The sequence below is a fragment of the Pristis pectinata genome, chromosome 7, assembly GCF_009764475.1.
Source record: "Pristis pectinata isolate sPriPec2 chromosome 7, sPriPec2.1.pri, whole genome shotgun sequence".
In the NCBI taxonomy this organism is placed as follows: Eukaryota; Metazoa; Chordata; class Chondrichthyes; order Rhinopristiformes; family Pristidae; genus Pristis; species Pristis pectinata.
The window spans coordinates 77,893,084-77,913,112 of NC_067411.1; the positions used below are offsets into that span (position 1 = coordinate 77,893,084).

The following is a 20,029-nucleotide window of genomic DNA, read 5'->3' on the forward strand; positions in this document are numbered from 1 at the left end:
TTAGCACAATCACCCCAAAAAGAGAGAAGTAAACTAATGCTAGTCTAAGCAGAGTCAGCATGTCTTCATGAAGAGGAAATTGTGTTTGAAACTTATCAGACTTTTTCTGAGGAATTTTATTCAGAGTGGATAGAGGTATCAGTAAATGTTCTTCCAGAATGCATTTGACAAGATACCTCACAAAAAGTTAACTCAGAAAATACGAGCTTATGGTGTTGGATGTAACGTATTGGCATGGTTAGAGGATTGGCTAACAAGCAGAAAGCGGTGAGTAGGGACAAGGGAGTCATTTTTAAGTTGACAACCTGTGACCAGTGGGTTGCCACAGGCATCAGTGCTGGAACCGTAATGTTTACAATACACATTAAAAATGAACGTACGATAGCCAAATTTGTGGATGAGACAAAAATGGGTTGGAGGGCAAGTTGGGAGGAGGATACAAACAGTTTATAGAGAGATATCATTAGGTTAATTGAGTAGGCAAAAAGTTGGTAAATAGAGGATAATATGGGAACATGTAATGGAGGTATAGAGGGGTTGTCCTAGAGGAAAGATTAAACAGATTAGGACTGTATTCATTGGAGTTAAGAAGAATGAGAGGCAATCTTATTGAAACATATAAGCTTCTTGGGGGGCAATACAGGGTAAATGTTGAGAGGATGATTCCTCTCATGGGAGAGTCCAGAATCAAAAGGAATAATGTCAGAATAAGAGAATGCCCATTTTAAGCAGAGATGAGAAAGAATTTCTTCTCTCAGAAGGTTGTGAATCTTTAAACCTCCTCACTGTAGAGAGATGTTTTGGCAGAGTCCTTGGATATATTTAAGGCTGAGGTGGTTAGCTTTCTAATCAGTAAGGGAATCAATAGTTATGGAGAAAGGGCAGGAATGCGGACCTGAGGAATGTTGAATTAGTCATATTCCCATTGAAAGGTGGAATAGGCTCAAGGAGCTGAATGACATGCTGCTGTTCCCCTGTCTTACAGATTTATGGTCTTAAACAAAAACAACATCTACAAGATACTGAATCATCCTAATCACAGATGTTACTTTATGCAATTTCCACTCTGTGTTCTTTATCTTAAGGAGTACATGGTAAGATGTCAAAATATTGCAACTTCTAAATTTAGGTTGAACCAGACCAAAATTTGTCAGCATCATGAATACTGGATGTAATTAAAAACACTTCATTTAGTCTGTTATTGGGCCAAAAACATACTTGCCACTTTCCAGAGATGTGAGAGCTCTTCCTTACAGGTTAGCACCTTCCAGATGTACCCCTCTGTACTACAGTGTCAGAAACATGCTAGAGATCAGATGCTGATGGATCAGACCTTCTGTTCTACTGCTGGACTTGGCACTGAGCCTGAGAGTGGACCACAGACATACTGAACTGAGGAGATGGATGTACTCTATATTTGGCTGCTCAGCTTCCTGCCAACCATGGCTTCCATGTGTTTGAATTGGGTCACTGACCTTGATGGAAAAGGTGAGTGAAGGCAAACGGTTCTTTTTTTCTTGAACGAAAAACAGAATGCTGAAAAAACCCAGTAGGTCAATCAGCATCTGTGGAGGCAAAAGGTGTAAGTCGGCATTTCGGGTCAAGACAGATACTTAGATTCTTTTTGTTCCAGACAATAGCATCTGCAGTTTCTTTTGTCCTGGTTCCTTTTACTTTCTTTATTTCAAATAATATTAATATTTTAATTACATTCAGTTATCAGTTTTAATTCTCTTCCTTTTTTAAAACAAAGGAAATTATTAATTATCTATTTTAAATATCTCTGACCATTAGAGGTATTTTACAGAGTTGAAAAGGCCTTTGGCAGCACAAGGCAAGCCATGGCAAGGACTACATCTGAGTCATAAAGTCATATAGCAAAACACAGGCCCTTTAGCCCACCAGGTTCATTCCAATCATCAACTATCTATACTAATCCCATTTACCAGCACTTGGTCCATAATTTACAATGTCTTGGCCTATTCACTGCTTGTGGAGCACTCCAGTGGGACTGCTGTATCAGTGAGCTCAAATGGATATGTGGGGCTGCAAAATTGGTGTGGCTGGGGTCAGATGGGTAGCCGAGTCAGTCATGATTTGGCCCAAAGTAAAATCACAGTACAGTGGCATGCAAAAGTTTGGGCACCCCTGGTCAAAATTTCTGTTACTGTGAATAGCTAAGCAAGTAAAGGTGATCTGATTTCCAAAAGGCATAAGGTTAAAGATGACACATTTCTTTAATATTTAAAGTAAGATTACTTTTTTATTTCCATCTTTTACAGTTTCAAAATAACAAAAGAGGAAAAGGGCCCGAAGCAAAAGTTTGAGCACCCTGCATGGTCAGTACTTAGTAACACCCCCTTTGGCAAGTATCACAGCTTGTAAACACTTTCTGCAGCCAGCCAAGAGTCTTTCAATTCTTGTTTGGGGGATTTTTGCCCATTCTTCCTTGCAAAAGGCTTCTAGTTCTGTGAGATTCTTGGTCCACCTTGCATGCACTGCTCTTTTGAGGTCTATCCACAGATTTTCGATAATGTTTAGGTCAGGGGACTGTGAGGGCCATGGCAAAACTTTCAGCTTGTGCCTCTTGAGGTAGTCCATTGTGGATTTTGAGGTGTGTTTAGGATCATTATCCTGTTGTAGAAGCCATCCTGTTTTCATCTTCAGCTTTTTTACAGACGGTGTGATGATTGCTTCCAGCATTTGCTGGTATTTAATTGAATTCATCCTTCCCTCTACCAGTGAAATCTTCCCTGTGCTACTGGCTGCAACACAAGCCCAGAGTATCATCGATCCACCACCGTGCTTAACAGTTGGAGAGGTGTTCTTTTCATGAAATTCTGCACCCCTTTTTCTCCAGACTTTCCTGCATCCTCACCACAAAATTCAGCATCAGAAGTTTGCAAAGGAATATCTAAACAAGCCTGATGCATTTTGGAAACAAGTCCTGTAGACTGATGAAGTTAAAATAGAACTTTTTGGCCACAATGAGCAAATGTATGTTTGGAGAAAAAAGGGTGCAGAATTTCATGAAATGAACACCTCTCCAACTGTTAAGCTCGGGGGTGGATCAATTATGCTTTGGGCTTGTGTTGCAGCCAGTGGCACGGGGAACATTTCACTGGTAGAGGAAAGAATGAATTCAATTAAATACCAGCAAATTCTGGAAGCAAACATCACGCCATCTGTAAAAAAGCTGAAGCTGAAAAGAGGATGACTTCCACAACAGGATAACGATCCTAAACACACCTCAAAATCCACAATGGACTACCTCAAGAGGCATAAGCTGAAGGTTTTGCCATGGCCCACACAGTCCCCTGACCTAAACATTATTGAAAATCTGTGGATAGACCTCAAAAGAGCAGTGCATGCAAGGTGGACCAAGAATCTCACAGAACTAGAAGCCTTTTGCAAGGAAGAATGGGCAAAAATCCCCCAAACAAGAATTGAAAGACTCTTGGCTGGCTGCAGAAAGTGCTTACAAGCTGTGATACTTGCCAAAGGGGGTGTTACTAAGTACTGACCATGCAGGGTGCTCAAACTTTTGCTTCAGCCCCTTTTTCTTGTTTGTTATTTTGAAAATGTAAAAGATGGAAATAAAAAAGTAATCTTGCTTTAAATATTAAAGAAATGTGTCATCTTTAACTTTGTGCCTTTTGGAAATCAGGTCATCTTTTACTTGCTTAGCTATTCACAGTAACAGAAATTCTGACCAGGGGTGCCCAAACATTTGCATGCCACTGTATATTAAACTCCTACTTTGTAAACGGAAGTATGTTATTTAAAAAAGTCAGCGGCAAAAATTTGTTTAGCCTTAATGAATAAATAAATAACACTATCTGAGGTTTTCTCCTTTAATGAAAAAACCTGATGTCAATTTGAGAAGGAACTGAGGGAGACATGTTTAAAATCCTATCTTGTGTTTCATGATTATGTTTAGTGTCCAGTAAATTTATGAACTATTTTCTGGTACCAGCCTGGCAAATTTGATGGAATTAGACTTTAATGAAGAAAGGCTGTGTCAACTTTAAGGAATCCTGGAAATAATTTCAAACCCAAAGTCAGGTAGGCTGAGGTTGAGTTTGATCAAAAATTTCAAAATTTCAAATTCAACCTAATCTGCTCTCTTCCAGGTTTAATGGAGGTAGGACAGTTAACTATCTAATCCCAGAAGGTGTATTGACTGATTAAATATAATAATGAGGCTCATAGCTTCACATATGTTTAATCCATGGGCCTCAGGAACCCTGGCATTTCAAAGAAGGTATAGACAATTTAAAGGAAAATTTAAGAACCCTTATAGCACTGCTTATGGATCGCAGGAGTAAGAGGAGAACTGCTCCTCCCCCTTCTCATGAAGCAGCCTGCCCCTTCTCCCTTTGCTTCTACTGATGGAGCAATAGCTTGGTTATTTTATCTTGACAGTTTTGTCACCAAAAGGGAGCTAAGCCTTTCCATCAGCTTGGCTTCTTGATAGGGAATTAGGCAGTAAACACCGGTTTTTTCTTTCATACCACCACCATTACAAGTGATGAATAATATCAACAATTTTTAAATGTCTCCAAGCTTTGATATTTAACAATAGTTGAGAAGAGCTTTGGTTGTTCAAGCTGTCAAAAGGCTATTAGGGTGATCAGAAAGTGTGAAGGCTCAAGATTTACCACCCAAGGCATAACTTGACAACTTGCCCAACTCTTCCAAATCAAATCAGGGCCTCATTGATGCAAGATTAAAGTAACCTCTTATTGTTTCAAGCCTTTTGGAAGATAATATTTATGCATAATTTAAAAGATTGGAAATAGCTTTATGTCTTAGATGCTCCTCTAAGCATTGAATTGCTACACCATCAACTTCTGTATCAAACTTATTGGCAAACAGGTGATGCTGCTGTAGCATCCACTTCAGATCTCCTGCTCCATATACACACACTGCACGGACATGTGTACCAGTGCAGGGTGGATAAGGTGCTCCTTTGGAAATATCACCTTCTAGGTAGCTCCATTTTACCAGCCTTGCTATAGCATTCATATCAGAGACATCAAATTTCTCACTGACAGGGACTGACCCAGGGACATCAGGCATTCTTTGGAGGGTTGCCCACATGTGTTCATCAGGACTGTAAGTGTCCCTTTCCCATTCAATAAACTTCTGTATTTTAGAGCTTTTCCATAAATATTCTACAAAATCTCTAGTAAGAACAAAGTAGGCACTTCCTGAAAACATTGGTGTGTCAATTGGAGGAGCTTCTTTCTTAGTTCCTGTATTTTTTAATTTTCCATTCTCTATAATATGTTGTATTTTCCATCTCATTTCTTTATGGGGTGCAGTCTTTTCTGTTTCTAGGCTGTTTGTTCCTTTTAAGACTTTGAGCAGTTCCACCATTTCCAGATTGGTTTTTATGGGGAAATCCTTGCCACAGAGATTAATCAAGTATTTCCATCTTGAATTCTTTCCTAGGAGATCCTTCATACAGTTTAAGTCAGCCTGAACTCTACTCCAGGATGCATAAATTACAGTCTCAAACTGGCTGGTAAGAAATACATTATCAAAACAAGAAACAATGCTCTGAACTGCATCTTGGAAGATCTTAGGTGATTTTTGGTCCACATGAATACAGTAAAGATTCTGAGGTGTATATATGGACCGTAAAAGTCTTTCAAACATGTCAATTCTATGATGGATTACTATTGAGTATGCTATTGGAAATTCTTCTTCCTCTTTACTAAGTGGAAATGTGATGTACTTTTGTAACTTAATGAAGTTGTCACAGTGTTTGGTCAAGTTTATATAATCTTCCTCACTCAGCACAGGTCGATTTTTAAATGCTTTTGATATTGTTTGAAGTTTAGCTAACTTTATTGCTTCTTCATCTCCACTGATAACCTTTGTACAGTTTACATAAAATCTGGGGTCCTCTTCAACGAGTTCCAAGTTTTTGAATTGGTTTACAGAAGCTCTGTCATGGCTTATAAGAAGCAACAATACCACCAAAGAGGCGATTCCTGTCATAATCCACCTGGAATGCCTGTACCTGAGATGACAGCACTTGAGACGACCGAGTTTTGTGCGCAACATTTTTAGTCCAGCTACGAGATCAAACTTGCTCATCCACAGTTTCTTTTTCACTTAGCCAATCAGGTTTTCACTGCAGAGCACACTCTTTAATCTCAGAAAAGTTGACTCTCCTGCACTCTTGGAATGACTGTAACAAAATAAGGTACAAAAAAAATTACATTGCCTTTTCAATAAATATATGACACTATAAATAATTAAAACTAATGGTATGAAAAAATACACTTCAATTTTTACATTTAATGTCAATAAAATGCTTTTAAAGAATTAAACCACAAAAGGAAAAATAGCATAATCTGATAATTAGCAATAGTCTTTAACTTTGTCCGTATAATGATAGATTTCTTATAATTAGCTTTACAGAGGTGATAATAATGAATGTGAAATACTATATATGTACATGATTGTTGTAGTAAACCTTCAAGTGTTATCTAACCATTAGTGGTGAAGAACAGCTGCAAACTTGAAAATACATCGCACTTTTACATTACATCTGCAATAATCTTTGATATAATCTTGAAGATAGAAAATCAAAGTTTAATTCTAATTGTTGAGTAAAAACATAAACGGCAGAACTAACTTTGAGTCATAATTAGATCACTGGAAAACTTGGCATGTGTGGAATTTCTCAACAATATGTAGTGGACTGGAAAATGTCAAGTAATTTTATTTAATTACTGCAAAACTGCAACTAGAGCAGTTCGAACACCTCAACAGTCCTCCAAGCTATCCTGGTCCTAAAATCCCTAAACCTTCATTCTGTCTTATCCCTAAATCCTGACTGTGTTTCTGGCTTAATATGATTTTGAACCTCACAATGCTCTAGGTAAAAATAGCTTCTCTGTTCTAATCCTCACGTTTAATCACATCTCCTTGGCCTATCACTCTGCACCTCAGCTGATGGAATCTGTCTGTTTCTAATTGTCCTGTTTCATCCCCTCATCATTTAACAACTCCATAATTACACCTTCATCTCTTTTCTAACAAAACCAGGCATAATTATTTAAGTATTTCTCCATGTTTTAACTTCTGTGGTATAACTTTTCTATTACCTCAACATTTTTCTTAGTGTTGAACCATGCAGTGCACTCCAGTGCTGGCATATTAAAAAAAAACAAAAAACAGATTTTATATTATATGCCAATTTTATTAAAACTCAGAATTCTGCAAGCTTTTATGACTTTATCCATTTGAACTAAACAATCTCTATTTGCATTTTTAGCACCTTTAATCAAAGCAAAATTAATGCACTTCACAACAGCAACATCAATCAAAATATGAAACAGCTACAGGAAGAACTTTCAGGACAAATGATGAAAAACTTTATTAAAGAGGTGGGTTTTAAGAAGCTCCTCAAATTAGACAGGAGCTAATAGGTTTAGGAAGGAAATTTTAGAGCTTAGGGACAAAGCAGCTGATAGCATGGTTGAGAGATTAAAATTCTGCAGTTGCTGGAATAGAAGGAGCCCAGAGATCTTGAAAGGTTGAAGCAAAAAACTGCAGATGCTGGAACAAAACCAGAAAATACCAGAACCCCTCACTAAATCTATCAGCTTCTCTAACCCTCTCTCTTTTGAGATGCTTCTTAAAACCCTCTCCTTTAAAAAAAGGTTTTGGTCACTTGCCCTGATATCTCCTCCTATAGCCCAGTTTCAAACTTTGATTAACATTGCTCTTGTGAAATGCTTGTGTCGGTGTTTTGGGTCAATTACCTTTCATGTGTTAAACTTATGACTGTATGTCTGTGAATTAAACAATCACAACTTACTTTATTGGGTGAGACTTTGACTGTATTTCTCTCTCCACAGATGCTGATTACCTCTGGATATTTTCTTATCTTGGAGTTGTAAGGCTAGAGCAATTTACACAGATCAGATGGTAACTGCAAATGTAGAACAGCAATAATAGTTTTGCATTTAGTTTACTGAGGCAGCCAATTACATTAGAAGCGTCTCAGTGTATTGCTATGCATCTTTGTGGACTGGACATCTTGTAGTTATATATTCCCTGGTCTGTTTGGTGCATCCCTTCCTGATGAACTTAATGCATTCTATATATGTTTTGAACAGAAGGGGAATGGATTGTCACCACCCACCCTGACAGTCTCCAATGCCACTGAACCTGTGGTCACCATTGAGGACGTAAAATCAGTCTTCTGGAGAGTGAACCCAAGGAAAGCATCTGGCCTGGATGGTGTCCCTGGCTGAGTGCTCAGATATTGTGCTGATCAGCTGGCAGAGGTATTTGCAGACACGTGTAACCTCTCTCTGCTTCAATCTGAGGATCCTACCTGTTTTAGGAAGACCACTATAAACCCATACCTAAGAAAAACGAGGTAACGTGCCTTAATGACTACTGACTGGTGGCTCTGACATCCACCATCATGAAGTGCTTCGAGAGGTTGGTCATGGCACGCATCAACTCCAGCCTCCCAGACAACCTCGACCCACTGCAATTTGCCTACTGCCAAAACAGGTCTACAGTGGATGCCATCTCCCTGGCCCTTCAATCATCTCTGGAGCATCTGGACAGTAAAGACACCTACATTAGACTATTGTTTATTGACTACAGCTCCACCTTCAATACCATAATTCCAAGCAAACTTATTACCAAACTCCGAGACCTGGGACTCAACACCTCCCTCTGCAATTGGATCCTTGATTTTCTGACCAACAGACCACAATCAGTGTTGATAGGCAGCAACACCTCCAGCACGATTATTCTCAACACTGGTGCCCCACAAGGCTGCATTCTCAGCCGTCTACTCTACTCCCTATATACTCATGACCACATGGCCAGATTCTGCTCTAACTCCAGCTACAAGTTTGCAGATGATGCCACTGTATTAGGCTGTATCTCAAACAGCGATGAATCGGAGTACAGGAAGGAGATAGGGAGCTTTGTGGAATGGTGTCATGACAACAACCTTTCCCTCAATGTCAGCAAAACAAAAGAGCTGGTCATTGACTTCAGGATAGGGGACGGTGTATGTGCACCTGTCTGCATCAATGGTGCTGAGGTTGAGAGGGTTGAGGGCTTCAACTTCCTAGGAGTGAACATCACCAATAGCCTGTCCTGGCCCAACCACATAGAAGCCACGGCTAAGAAAGCTCACCAGCGCCTCTACTTCCTCAGGAGGCTAAAGAGATTTGGCATGTCCCTTTTGACATTCATCAACTTTTATCAATGAACCATAGAAAGCATCCTATCTGTTGGACACAGCCCAGCACATCATGGGAACCAGCCTCCCCTCCATGGACTCTAATATCTCTCGCTGCCTTGGTGAAGCAGCCAGCATAATCGAAGACCACACCCACCCGGGTCATTCTCTCTTCTCCCCTCTCCCATTAGGCAGAAGATACAGGAGCCTGAGGGCACATACCACCAGGCTCAAGGACAGCTTCTATCCCACGGTGATAAGACTATTGAATGGTTCCCCTATACGATGAGATGGTCTCTTGATCTCATAATCTACCTTGTTATGACTTTGCACCTTATTGTTTACCTGCAATGCACTTCCTTGTAGCTGTGACACTTTTCTGTGTATTCTGTTATTGTTTTTACCCTGTACTACCTCAATGCACTGTATGATTTGCAATGCATTGATCTGTATGAATGGTGTGCAAGACAAGTTTTTCACTGCACCTTGGTACAAGTGACAATAATAAACCGATACCAATACATTGTGAAGCTTTTAATTTTCCATTTGCAAATAAAATATTCTCATTTCCCATACTTTGTGTGAGTGCAACAGTCTAACTTCAGGGGCAATGGATGGGTAGAGAGAGGTAGTGGAGGTATGACTAAGTGCCATGAATACACATATGGAATCTGACCACAGGTTTGTGGACAGTATTACCAAAGGCATATGAGTAGGCAAAAAGGAGTGAGAGGCATAGGTGAGGATTCCATATAACTGTGAGAAGACAATCATAGATGTGTTCTAACTATGACAGGAATGTTTTGAACTGAGGAGTTTAGGGCCATGTGATTTTTCACCTCCAGTCTCTGTTGTGGCAAATATTAGATCATCACTTAATGATGAATGGGATAAATAACAGAAATAAAGAATTTAAGGAAAATCCTGTTGTAATGGGAGCATGGCATAGGTGCTGATGCCCTTCCTGTGGCGTTTTTTCTATAACACATCTGCTTTTTCTTTATTGAAGCTTCTCCCAGACAGTGGTTTAGAATTATTGTTACCACCAATTTAACATGTCCTGCATGAAGTTTGCACACCATGTAGCCCAGGCTTATCTATTTGATTAAGGCCAATCTGTTTATCGCCAACGTGGTTGTGTACTGTCTAAGCACAGAATGGCTCTGATGTTTTCCTTTCATAGCCATCCTCCAAAGTCACAGATCTTTCCAGTGACAAGTACTATCCAAAGCTGTTTTAGTGAAGGGTCTCTGAACATTGATTCATTGAAACATTGATTCTGTTTCTCTTCCCTCCCATAGATGTAGCCTGACCTGCTATTTCCAGCATTTTCTGCTTTTGTTTCAGGCTTCCAGCCTTAGGACTTTTTATTGATTTTCACAAGTTTGCAAGCTAGTCTCAGCAAGACGCAATTCATATGTGACCCATTGTAGATTAGTGGGCAGCCCATAAGGTGTTCCATAGTCTGCCTCCTGTTGTAATTGTAGGTCTCACCTACTGTAGTGTGACCCCTTTTCACCATGTCGGTTTCAACAACCAGCTTGGGTATAAAAGGGCTTAGACCTTTCTCCTCCACCCCCGCAGGAAACTGCTCAGTTGCCTTAAAAGCCATTCTGCTCCCAGTGTCAAGGTCTGCAGGTCATGCTTGGCACAACTCCTTGTGAGTGGTTGCAGCTTTAGTGCTTACTATTTGTGTTGTCATGAGTAAGCTTCTGTGTGAATTCAAGCATTTTTCAATATGTGAATCTTTGATTTGTTCTTTTCTTTCTTCTTGACTAGTCACAGCTCTCCGGATATCTGATGGTGGTTTTCCAGTGAGGTCATACAAGCTGTTGGCTGTGTATTGGTCTTAAGGCAGCTAGTAATGAATTTGATAAAGCTTCCTGTTCAGTCACCAGACAGAACCTCATCCAAACTGGTGTCCAAGGGGGAGGATATCAAGACTAATTCTATTTGCATTGCATTTACAGCATTGTAAACAGTTCAGGAAACTTTTCTTTTTGTGTTTTGACTTGCTGTTTTAAGATTTTGCTTACTGCTATTAACAGAAATCTCCTTTATAGTGATAAAAAAACCAGGAAACCTTTTCTAATCGAGTGGCAAAATTAAAAGTGCATTTGTATAAAAAAATTGTACCAGAACAGGCCATCACAAACTCATCTCAAAGTTGTTTAACACTTTACTATCATAACACCTACCTTCCCAAGTGTGACTAAGCTAGTAAACAACTTTAAATAAAATTGCAAATATTTAACTAATTGTGGATGTTTTTTATTTTACAGTGGACACATGTTAGAGGCACTTGTATTGACACCACCTCCTGAGAGTCCATATGCTAAATTTTATGAACTTGCCTCCTGTGGAACATGAAACATAGCTACCAATGGTGCAATCTGGTGCATGCACAGAAGGTAGGGATTCAAGATAGAAATGAAACCCCACTGATAGAATTAACAAGCTGAACTAAATTAAAATTCAGATTGTAAAAATGACTTGTCATCATAACATAGCTATCTTCCACTCAACTTTCCTCATTTCTTTAATGTATTTCTTATGCTATTATGCTTTATTGTTACTTCAGATTAAAAGAAACACACCCTTGTATGTTAATCTTCCTCCTACTTTTCATCCAAGGAAGCTAGCTTCCAAATGCATTACTTTAACAAATACAATTTCATATCAGCTTAAAAAGTTACATTATTGCAATCATTTCTTTGACTAAATGTACATTATGGACAGTAAATCTTAACCTAACCTTTTACAAAGGTAAACAGATCTAAAACTTTGTGCCAAGTTGTACAATGTATCTGCCCCTCACCCTGTAATGCCACTATTTGTCTGGTAGGCACTGCATTGTCAGAAAACCATAATACATTTAGGTTTCAAAGAGAATAAAGATTGCTGGCACTAAAAGCTTTAATAGGGAGTGACACTTAAAACGAGGTCCCATGGATGACGCATTGTAAATAATAGATCATGTTTCCACATAAACAAGCCCAGTTACTATTTCCTATGCTGCCAAACGTGACCCGTTTTTGAAACCAAATAAAACCTCTTTGTGTTTGTATGTATCTAGTGATTCCAAGTTAGAACTTAAATGAAAACAGATAGATTTCAACTATGTGTGGTGAAGTAAAACAAGTGCTAGTTAGGAAGCAGCTGGTTTTGCATTCCTCCATCTTTTTATTTTCATTGAGGTCAGCAATAAAAAAGGGAGAGATGTAAAATCCATTGGCATTTCACATTATCAAAAGGCAAGGCTTGCCTGAGAAGAACAGGATTAAGCTTCAGTACTGAACCTACCCTCCCCATGACCATCCAAACCACCTAGTCTTGTATTCAGAAAAGGTGCACTCTGCAGTGGTGGGGGCCTCATGAATAGAATAAATTAGAGTTCCACAAAACAATTAAGATAACAACACATTGGATAAAATACTGAACTCGATGGTATTACTCTCTCTAAATTAAGCCTGGGTGATGATGGCAGCACTGATCCTGTCACTTCTGCCCTGGCCGACTTTAAGGGCTTTGGGCATGCTGGAAAGCTGCAGCCAAGCATCTTGGCTTGGCCTCCTTTACTTGGAGTCATTAGAAAACCTGCCAATTTGGGCCATAATCTCTTTTCCCTGTTGGAAAATTGTTGGCTGGCTGCCAGATTCTCCACACAGCCAGGTGGACAATGAAACTTACTCTGGCCGAATGCCAGTGATATCATGAAGGCCTCCCACACTTCCTGTTTCACCACAACCAAATAAATAAGCATTTTCCCAAGCTATATGTTAAATGCACAGGTCTCCAAAAGATGTCTTATGTAATAATAAAAAATTTCATGGAAACAGTGATATGATAAGTTAGTAGACACAACATAAATGATACTTAATAAATAAATTCTGAATAAAATTGAAATTTCAATTAACAAGTTACTATTGCAATCATCGCAGTAAAAATGTTAGAAATTATTAGTAAAAGTGTTATTCCAAGGCACTTACAAAAAAGCAAGGTTATCAGGCAAAGTCAACATTGTTTTGTGGAAGGGAAATCAAGATTAACTAATTAATAGGTGTCCTTTGGAAGTACAGCAAATACTGCAGATATACTTAAGGGGAACTGCTATACTTGTCTTTCCAGAAAGCATTTGAAAAAGTGCTACATTAAAGGTTATTGCAGAAAATGAAAACCCATTGAGTAAGAGGTGACATTTTAGCATTAACGGAAGATAACCTAACAGGAAACAGAGAGAATGGAGTGCCACATGGATCAATGTGAAACATCATCTCTTCATGATTCATATAAATGATTTGTATGTCAGCACATAAGTACAGTTGCTATATATGTTGATGGAACAAAGATAGGTGGGAAAGTAAGTTATGCAGCAGATTTAGGAAGGTCACAAAGGATTATAAGTGAAGTGAGAGGGCAAACATCTAGCAAATGGAGTATAACGTGGAAAAATGTGAAATTATCTATTTTGGCAGGAAAAAAGTTTTAAAAATATAATTGATTAAATATTGCAGAGCTCTATGATGCAGAGGGAGCTGGGTGTCCTAGTATAGGTTTCCCAATAGGCTAGTAGGCTGGTAATTTGGAAAGCTAACAGAATGTTACCATTTATCATGAAAGGAATGGAAAGTTTGGATGTATTTCCTCACTTATGTGGGGAATTAGTGAGACTACATCAGGAGCATTAGTCAAATCGAGTTTATTCTTGTTTGCACAAGTATGGTGTGGTACAGGTACAACGAAAAGCTTGCTTGCAGCAACATCACAGGCATGTGGATTTAGACAACACACAGAAAATAAATTATACATCAGTTATTTGAGACAGTGAAAAAAACTGCAAACAAGATATTAGTGCAAGAAAAAACACGATCAGAGACAAGTCCATGGTAATGCAAGAGGTAGTCCGTAGTGTTCTGTTGCTGAGGTAGGATTAGGGTTGAGCAGGTTGGTTCAAAATCCTGATGGTTGTAGGAAAGTAGTATTTACAGTACAATACTATGCACAGTATTGACAACTTTAGGGAAGAATGATAATGTGTTGGAAACAGTTCAGTGGAAGTTTGCTTGACTGTTACCTGGAAGAGACAGATGGTCTTAAGAAGAATGATTGGACAGACCAGTTTTGTATCCAGTGGCTTTTAGAAGAATAGAAGAGACTTGACTGAAATATATAAGATCCTGAGGGATCCTGAGAAGACAAATATGGAGACGATCCAGAAGTAGGGTCATTGTTTTAAAATAAGGCATTCCCCACTGAATTTAGAAATTAGGCAATCCTTTTCCTCTCAAAGTATCATGAAAATTTAGAACTCTCATACTCAAGGGACAGTGGAAATAGTGTTAGGTAGATTGTTGATAAACAAAGAGGTAAAGGGTTATCAAAGGTGGGGGTGGCAGAATGTGGAGTTGAAATTGTAATCAAATCATCCATGATCTGGCTGGACAGTGAAGCAAACCTACTGCTGATCCTAATTCATATGTCCATATATAATAATGCCCTTACTTGTTGCTCAATGCTTGTTCTGCTATGTAATGTTAAGGGACTGTAAGCTGAATCATTTTACACCAAAATGGCATTATCATCAGATCCGTGTATCTTCATTAATATGCCATTTGGCACAACACAGACCACAATTCCACAACTGTCAATGCACCAGGATGTTGCCTGGATTGGAGAGCATGTCTTATGAGGATAGGTTGAGTGACCCAGGGCTTTTCTTTTTGGAGAGAAGGAGGATGAGAGGTGACTTGATAGAGGTGTACAAGATGATAAGAGGCATAGATCGAGTGGATAGTCAGAGACTTTTTCCCAGGGCGACAATGGCTAACACAAGGGGACATAATTTTAAGGTGATTGGAGGAAGGTATAAGGAGGGGTGTCAGGGGCAAGTTTTTTTTACACAGAGAGTGGTGAGTGCGTGGAACACACTGCCTGCAGAGGTTGTGGGGGCAGATACATTAGGGACTTTTAAGAGACTCTTAGATAGACAATGAATGATAGAGAAATGGGGAGCTAAGTGGGAGGGAAGGGTTAGATAGATCTTAGAGCAGGATAAAATGTTGGCACAACATTGTGGGCCGAAAGGCCTGTACTGTGCTGTAGTGTTCTATGTTCTAATGCACTGTATTTTGGGCATCTAAGGGGAACTCCAGGTTTGGCCTCAGTAACTTTCAATTAAAGACTTGATTGGTTAATAACTTTGCTTTCATGTACCCATGTTTAAGTGTGAAGCAAATAGCATAAATATAGAACATAGAACAGTACAGCACAGGAGCAGGCTCTTCAGTCCGTGATGTCTGTGCCAGCCATGATGCCAATCCAAACTAATCCCATTTGCCTGCACATGGTCTACATCCTTGCTTTCCTTGCTTGTTCATGTGTCTATCTAAATACCTCTTAAATATTGCTATTGTATCTGCTTCCACCACTCCCCCTTGCAGCATGTTCCAGGCAAATACCACTCTCTCTGTAAAAAACTTGCCTCGTAAATCTTCTTTAAACTTTGCCCTCTCACCCTAACGCTGTGCCCTCTAGTATTTGCCATTTCCACCCTCGGAAAAAGACTCTGACTATCAGGTCATCCCTCAGTCTCCGGTGCTCCAGAGAAAACAATCCAAGTTTGTCCAACATCTCTTTACAGATAATCCTTTCTAATCCAGGCAACATCCTGGTGAACCTCTTCTGCACCCTCTCCAAAGCCACCACATCCTTCCTGTAATGCAGCAACCAGAACTGCACACAATACTCCATACGTGGCCTAACTAAAGTTTTATACAACTGCAACATAACTTCCCAACTTTTATACTCAACACCCCGACCAATGAAGGCAACACACACAAAATGCTGGAGGAACTCAGCAGGTCAGGCAGTATATATGGAGGAAAGTAAATAGTCTGGCGGACTGACCTTTACATTGCCGAGGCCAGCTGTCAACTAGCGGACACCTCCTCTTACTTATCCCTTACTCTTGTCCCCACCAAGGAGCAAAAAATCTCTTATGTCTCCAACTAATGAAGGCAAGTGTGCTGTACACCTTCTTTACCACCCTATCTATTCATGTTGCCACTTTCAGGGAGCTATGGATTTGTACCCCAAGATCCCTCTGTACATCAGTGCTCAGCCGTTTATTGGTCAGGCCATTTATTGTATAATTCTCTCTTGCATTTGACCTCCCAATGGGCAACACCTCAGACTTGTCCAGGTTAAACTCCATCTGCCATTTCTCTGCCCACATTTCCAACTGGTCTATTTTTTGCTGACTCCTTTGACAACTTTCCTCACCATCCACAACTCTGCCAATTTTTGTGTCATCTGCAATTTCACTAATCAGCCCGCCTACATTTTCACTTATATACTGTATATCCCAAACAACAAACATTCCAGGGCCAATCCTTGTGGAACACCACTGGTCACAGATTTCTAGTCAGAACAGCACCCCTCCACCACTACCCTCTGTCTTCTGTGACCTAGCCGATTTTGAATCCAATCTACCAAGCCTCCAAGGATCCCATGTGTCCTATTCTTCTGGATCAGCCTACAAGGGACCTTGTCAAAAGCTTTACTGAAGTCCATGTATACAACATCCTCAGCCCTACTCTCATTACTCCTCTTCGTCTCCTCCTCGAAAATCTCAATCAAGTTTGTAAGGCGTGATCTCTCCTGCACAAAGCCATGCTTTTCCAGACTTCAATAGATCCTATCCCTAAGAATGATTTTTGATCAGTATGTAGAATTGTGCATCAATGAATGAATGTATGGACATTCATTCAGGTCAATAATATTTATTGGTACATTTTCACTATTCTGAACTTCCTTAAGTTTAAAGGGTGCACTTATGGCCCGAAACTCCCACTGAGGAATAATTTTTAAAAATGTACCCAAGAACCAATAGCACTATTGCCAACAACAATCTTTCTGATAACATTCATGAAACATGTGATAATGGGAGCATAATAGTTCACTGCTAAGTTATAACTCACAGTAAATATATGGGGTAATAAGAATGTGCTCTTAGAACAATGTACAGCACAGCAGTGTAGCAGTTAGTGTAACATTATTGAAGCGCCAGTGATCGAGGTTCAATTTCTGCTGCTGTAAGAAGTTTGCACATTCTCCCCATGTCTGCGTGGGTTTCCTCCGGGTGCTCCAGTTTCCTCCCATGTTCCAAAGACGTACGGGTTAGTAGGTTAACATGGGTGTAATTGGGCAGCGCAGGCTTGTTGGGCGGAAAGGGCCTGTTACCATGCTGTATAATGAAAGTTTTAAAGTTTTACATTTGGAAATTATAGGTTTAGATAAATATCATTAAGTAAGAGTAGGTAACCAAACCCAATGTTAGAGCCATCTAACATCACTAGAGAGCATTACAATAAAGCAGCACTGTAATTACCAGAGAGCAGGCAGCCAACTCTATGCCCTTCCAGAAGTACAACCTGATAATAAATGTCAACAGCAGGAAACAAAGTTATCCCAGTGACAGGGCATGCTGAGCTCCTGACACAGCAAAGAATGGCCTTCTCTAAGCCACCCATCTTTGACCCTGAAACTCAAGCAAATGTTGACAATTCTGGTAGTAACTGTCAGTCAGCAGGTCAGATGTGGGGCCCTAAGTGTCAACCACTAACACATGCCTGCAGTCACATGTAAACCAGGCCTCCTTTTTTGCATAAGCAATGCAAGGTAATTTCTTTTCTAGTGGTACTAATTAATTTGGTGAAAAAGGTGGATGCAGCTGTAGCAAAAATATTTTAAGCTAAGGTTTTGCCACTTCCGTCATTTTAAGGATTCTGATTATCTACTATAAAGTGAACAGCAATGTAAGCTCAAAGTCAAAGTCAAAGTTGAGTTTATTGTCATATGCACAACTACATGTATGCATTGGTGCAAATGAAAAATTTCCTTGCATCACAGGCATACAGCATCATGTAAGCAGCATTCACAAGACAAACATAAATTAAACAAATTACACCCAATTTTTACAAGAACATAACTAGAACAAAAAAAACAAAGTCATTTTAGTGCAAAGTGATCAAAGTGGTCATAGTGTTGGGATTCCTAGTTCCAAATTCAACTGCAAAGGATTCCTAGTCTCATTTGTACATTATAATTATCAACATCTGAAGTGAAATACTCTTCTTTCTAATAGAAAGAGCAAGTTGGGTGGGGGTTGGGACCTGATGCAAGGTTTCAGCCTGAAACTTCCTTTCCTCCCACAGATGCTGCTCGACCCGCTGAGTTCCTCCAGCAGATTGTTTGTTGCTCCTGATTCCAGCATTTATAGTCTCTTGTATCTCCATGATACTCCAACCCATGTTTCCAACTCCAAATTTAGAAATAAATTCCTCATTCTATGTGAACATGTTTGTGTTCTTTCCATCCAAGTCCAGCAATTCTGTTTAATCTGTACTCTCACCTTCCCTTGTGCCAATTAATTTCCACACCAAAATTTCTAACCTATTATACTTACAAAGTGTTTCCTTAGTGAGATAAGATTGGGCAGTGGAAATATTTTTTTCTCTCTTGGAGACTTAGATGCATAAGTAACTTAAGTCTCAGAGTATCTACTGTCTCAAAAGGTGTAGCTTCCAGGATCAATAAAATAAAAATTGGGAGATTTAAAAAAAGGGCTGCTGATTTACTATCATGGCTTATAGTACTGCACAATCCTAGGATCTAGCCTAAAGCATTTTCAAACAGGTACAGATAACAAAGCAGAGGAGATTGAAGAAACTAATATCCTTTCACTCAAAGTATCATTGCATTAGAGAACAGTCAAATAATTGTAATGATAGAAAACAAAACTCCATAAGTAATTAAAATGGTTTTGCATGCAATGTTAATTTGTAAGTACTCTAAGGGAATCTATTTTATTTTTCATATTTTTAAGTGAGCTTAGCATACAACAATCTTCTTAGCACCTTAGGCACTATCTGCTGTGGATTAGCATGCCAAGCGTACGAAGTGCTGAGCAGGCTTCAGCATTCCATGATCACCATGATGGTGGCTGACGCCTAACAGCGCTGTGAACGTTGAAAACAATTTTATGGGTCTGCATAATTCAATCTTATGAATTTAGAATACCAACTTTTGATAACCAGTATTTCAATCAGTTACTAAAAATCACAAATTAAAAAAAACAGACACCTGCACATTGGTAATTGGTTCAGTGCTTGGGTGAACTAGTTAGAATAATGACGGACAGGGAGTGCTTACCAACCCCTCAGAATAAGGTGCTTTACTTAGTGCACAAAGGGGAGTTAGGAAGAGAGGGGCCATAAAATTGATGCTAGCCAAGTAGATGACCCTGCTGCTGATTTCCGGAACTGGTGAGATATTCCTCTTAATGGTGTTCAATTGTTTTCTATCAGCTATGAAGATCACTTGATAGTGGACTACTATGACTGAGATTAATGGGCATTATAACATTTTCACATAAGTAGCCTGGAAAAGAATAGAAACTACATGATGTTTTCTAAACCAGTAAGCACAGTGGTGTACCCTATTGAAAATTCTGCAATTAGCTTCACCCAGCATCATGATAACGTTACAACCATTGCAATGGCAACCAGGCTGCAGCTAAGTATCTCCCATTTATTAGGAAGATCTGAAGATATCTGATTAATGCCCACCAGAAGCTAACTCATGATGGATCAGCATCAGTGCCGCTCCTGCCAAATGAAGCCACGATCACAGGTAAGTGTTTTACCCATGAGGCAGTGATGAAATAGGAAATGCTGAGTTTGTAAAGGGAGTTGGCAATTTTGGCCATCTCCATGCCAATGGACTTCAGAAGGGACT

General features: G+C 39.4%; 1 protein-coding gene across 6 annotated transcripts in view; it reads right to left on the bottom strand.

The window, feature by feature from the left end:
* Positions 1–3,729: 3,729 nt before the first annotated feature.
* The window catches only part of gcnt3 (glucosaminyl (N-acetyl) transferase 3, mucin type), a 66,366-nt gene continuing 50,066 nt past the window's right edge, over positions 3,730–20,029 (bottom strand). For 3 of the 6 annotated variants that reach the window (XM_052019407.1, XM_052019405.1, XM_052019408.1), the window contains exons 2-3: positions 7,841–7,924; positions 3,730–6,202 (exon numbers count right to left, since the gene is read on the bottom strand). In XM_052019407.1, the coding sequence (XP_051875367.1) occupies positions 4,774–6,108 (1,335 nt within the window). In that variant the 5' untranslated portion in view covers positions 6,109–6,202; positions 7,841–7,924 and the 3' untranslated portion in view covers positions 3,730–4,773. Of the gene's footprint in view, positions 6,203–7,840; positions 7,955–20,029 lie in introns of all 6 variants that reach the window. The other 3 variants (XM_052019406.1, XM_052019404.1, XM_052019409.1) reach the window with 2 other exon arrangements.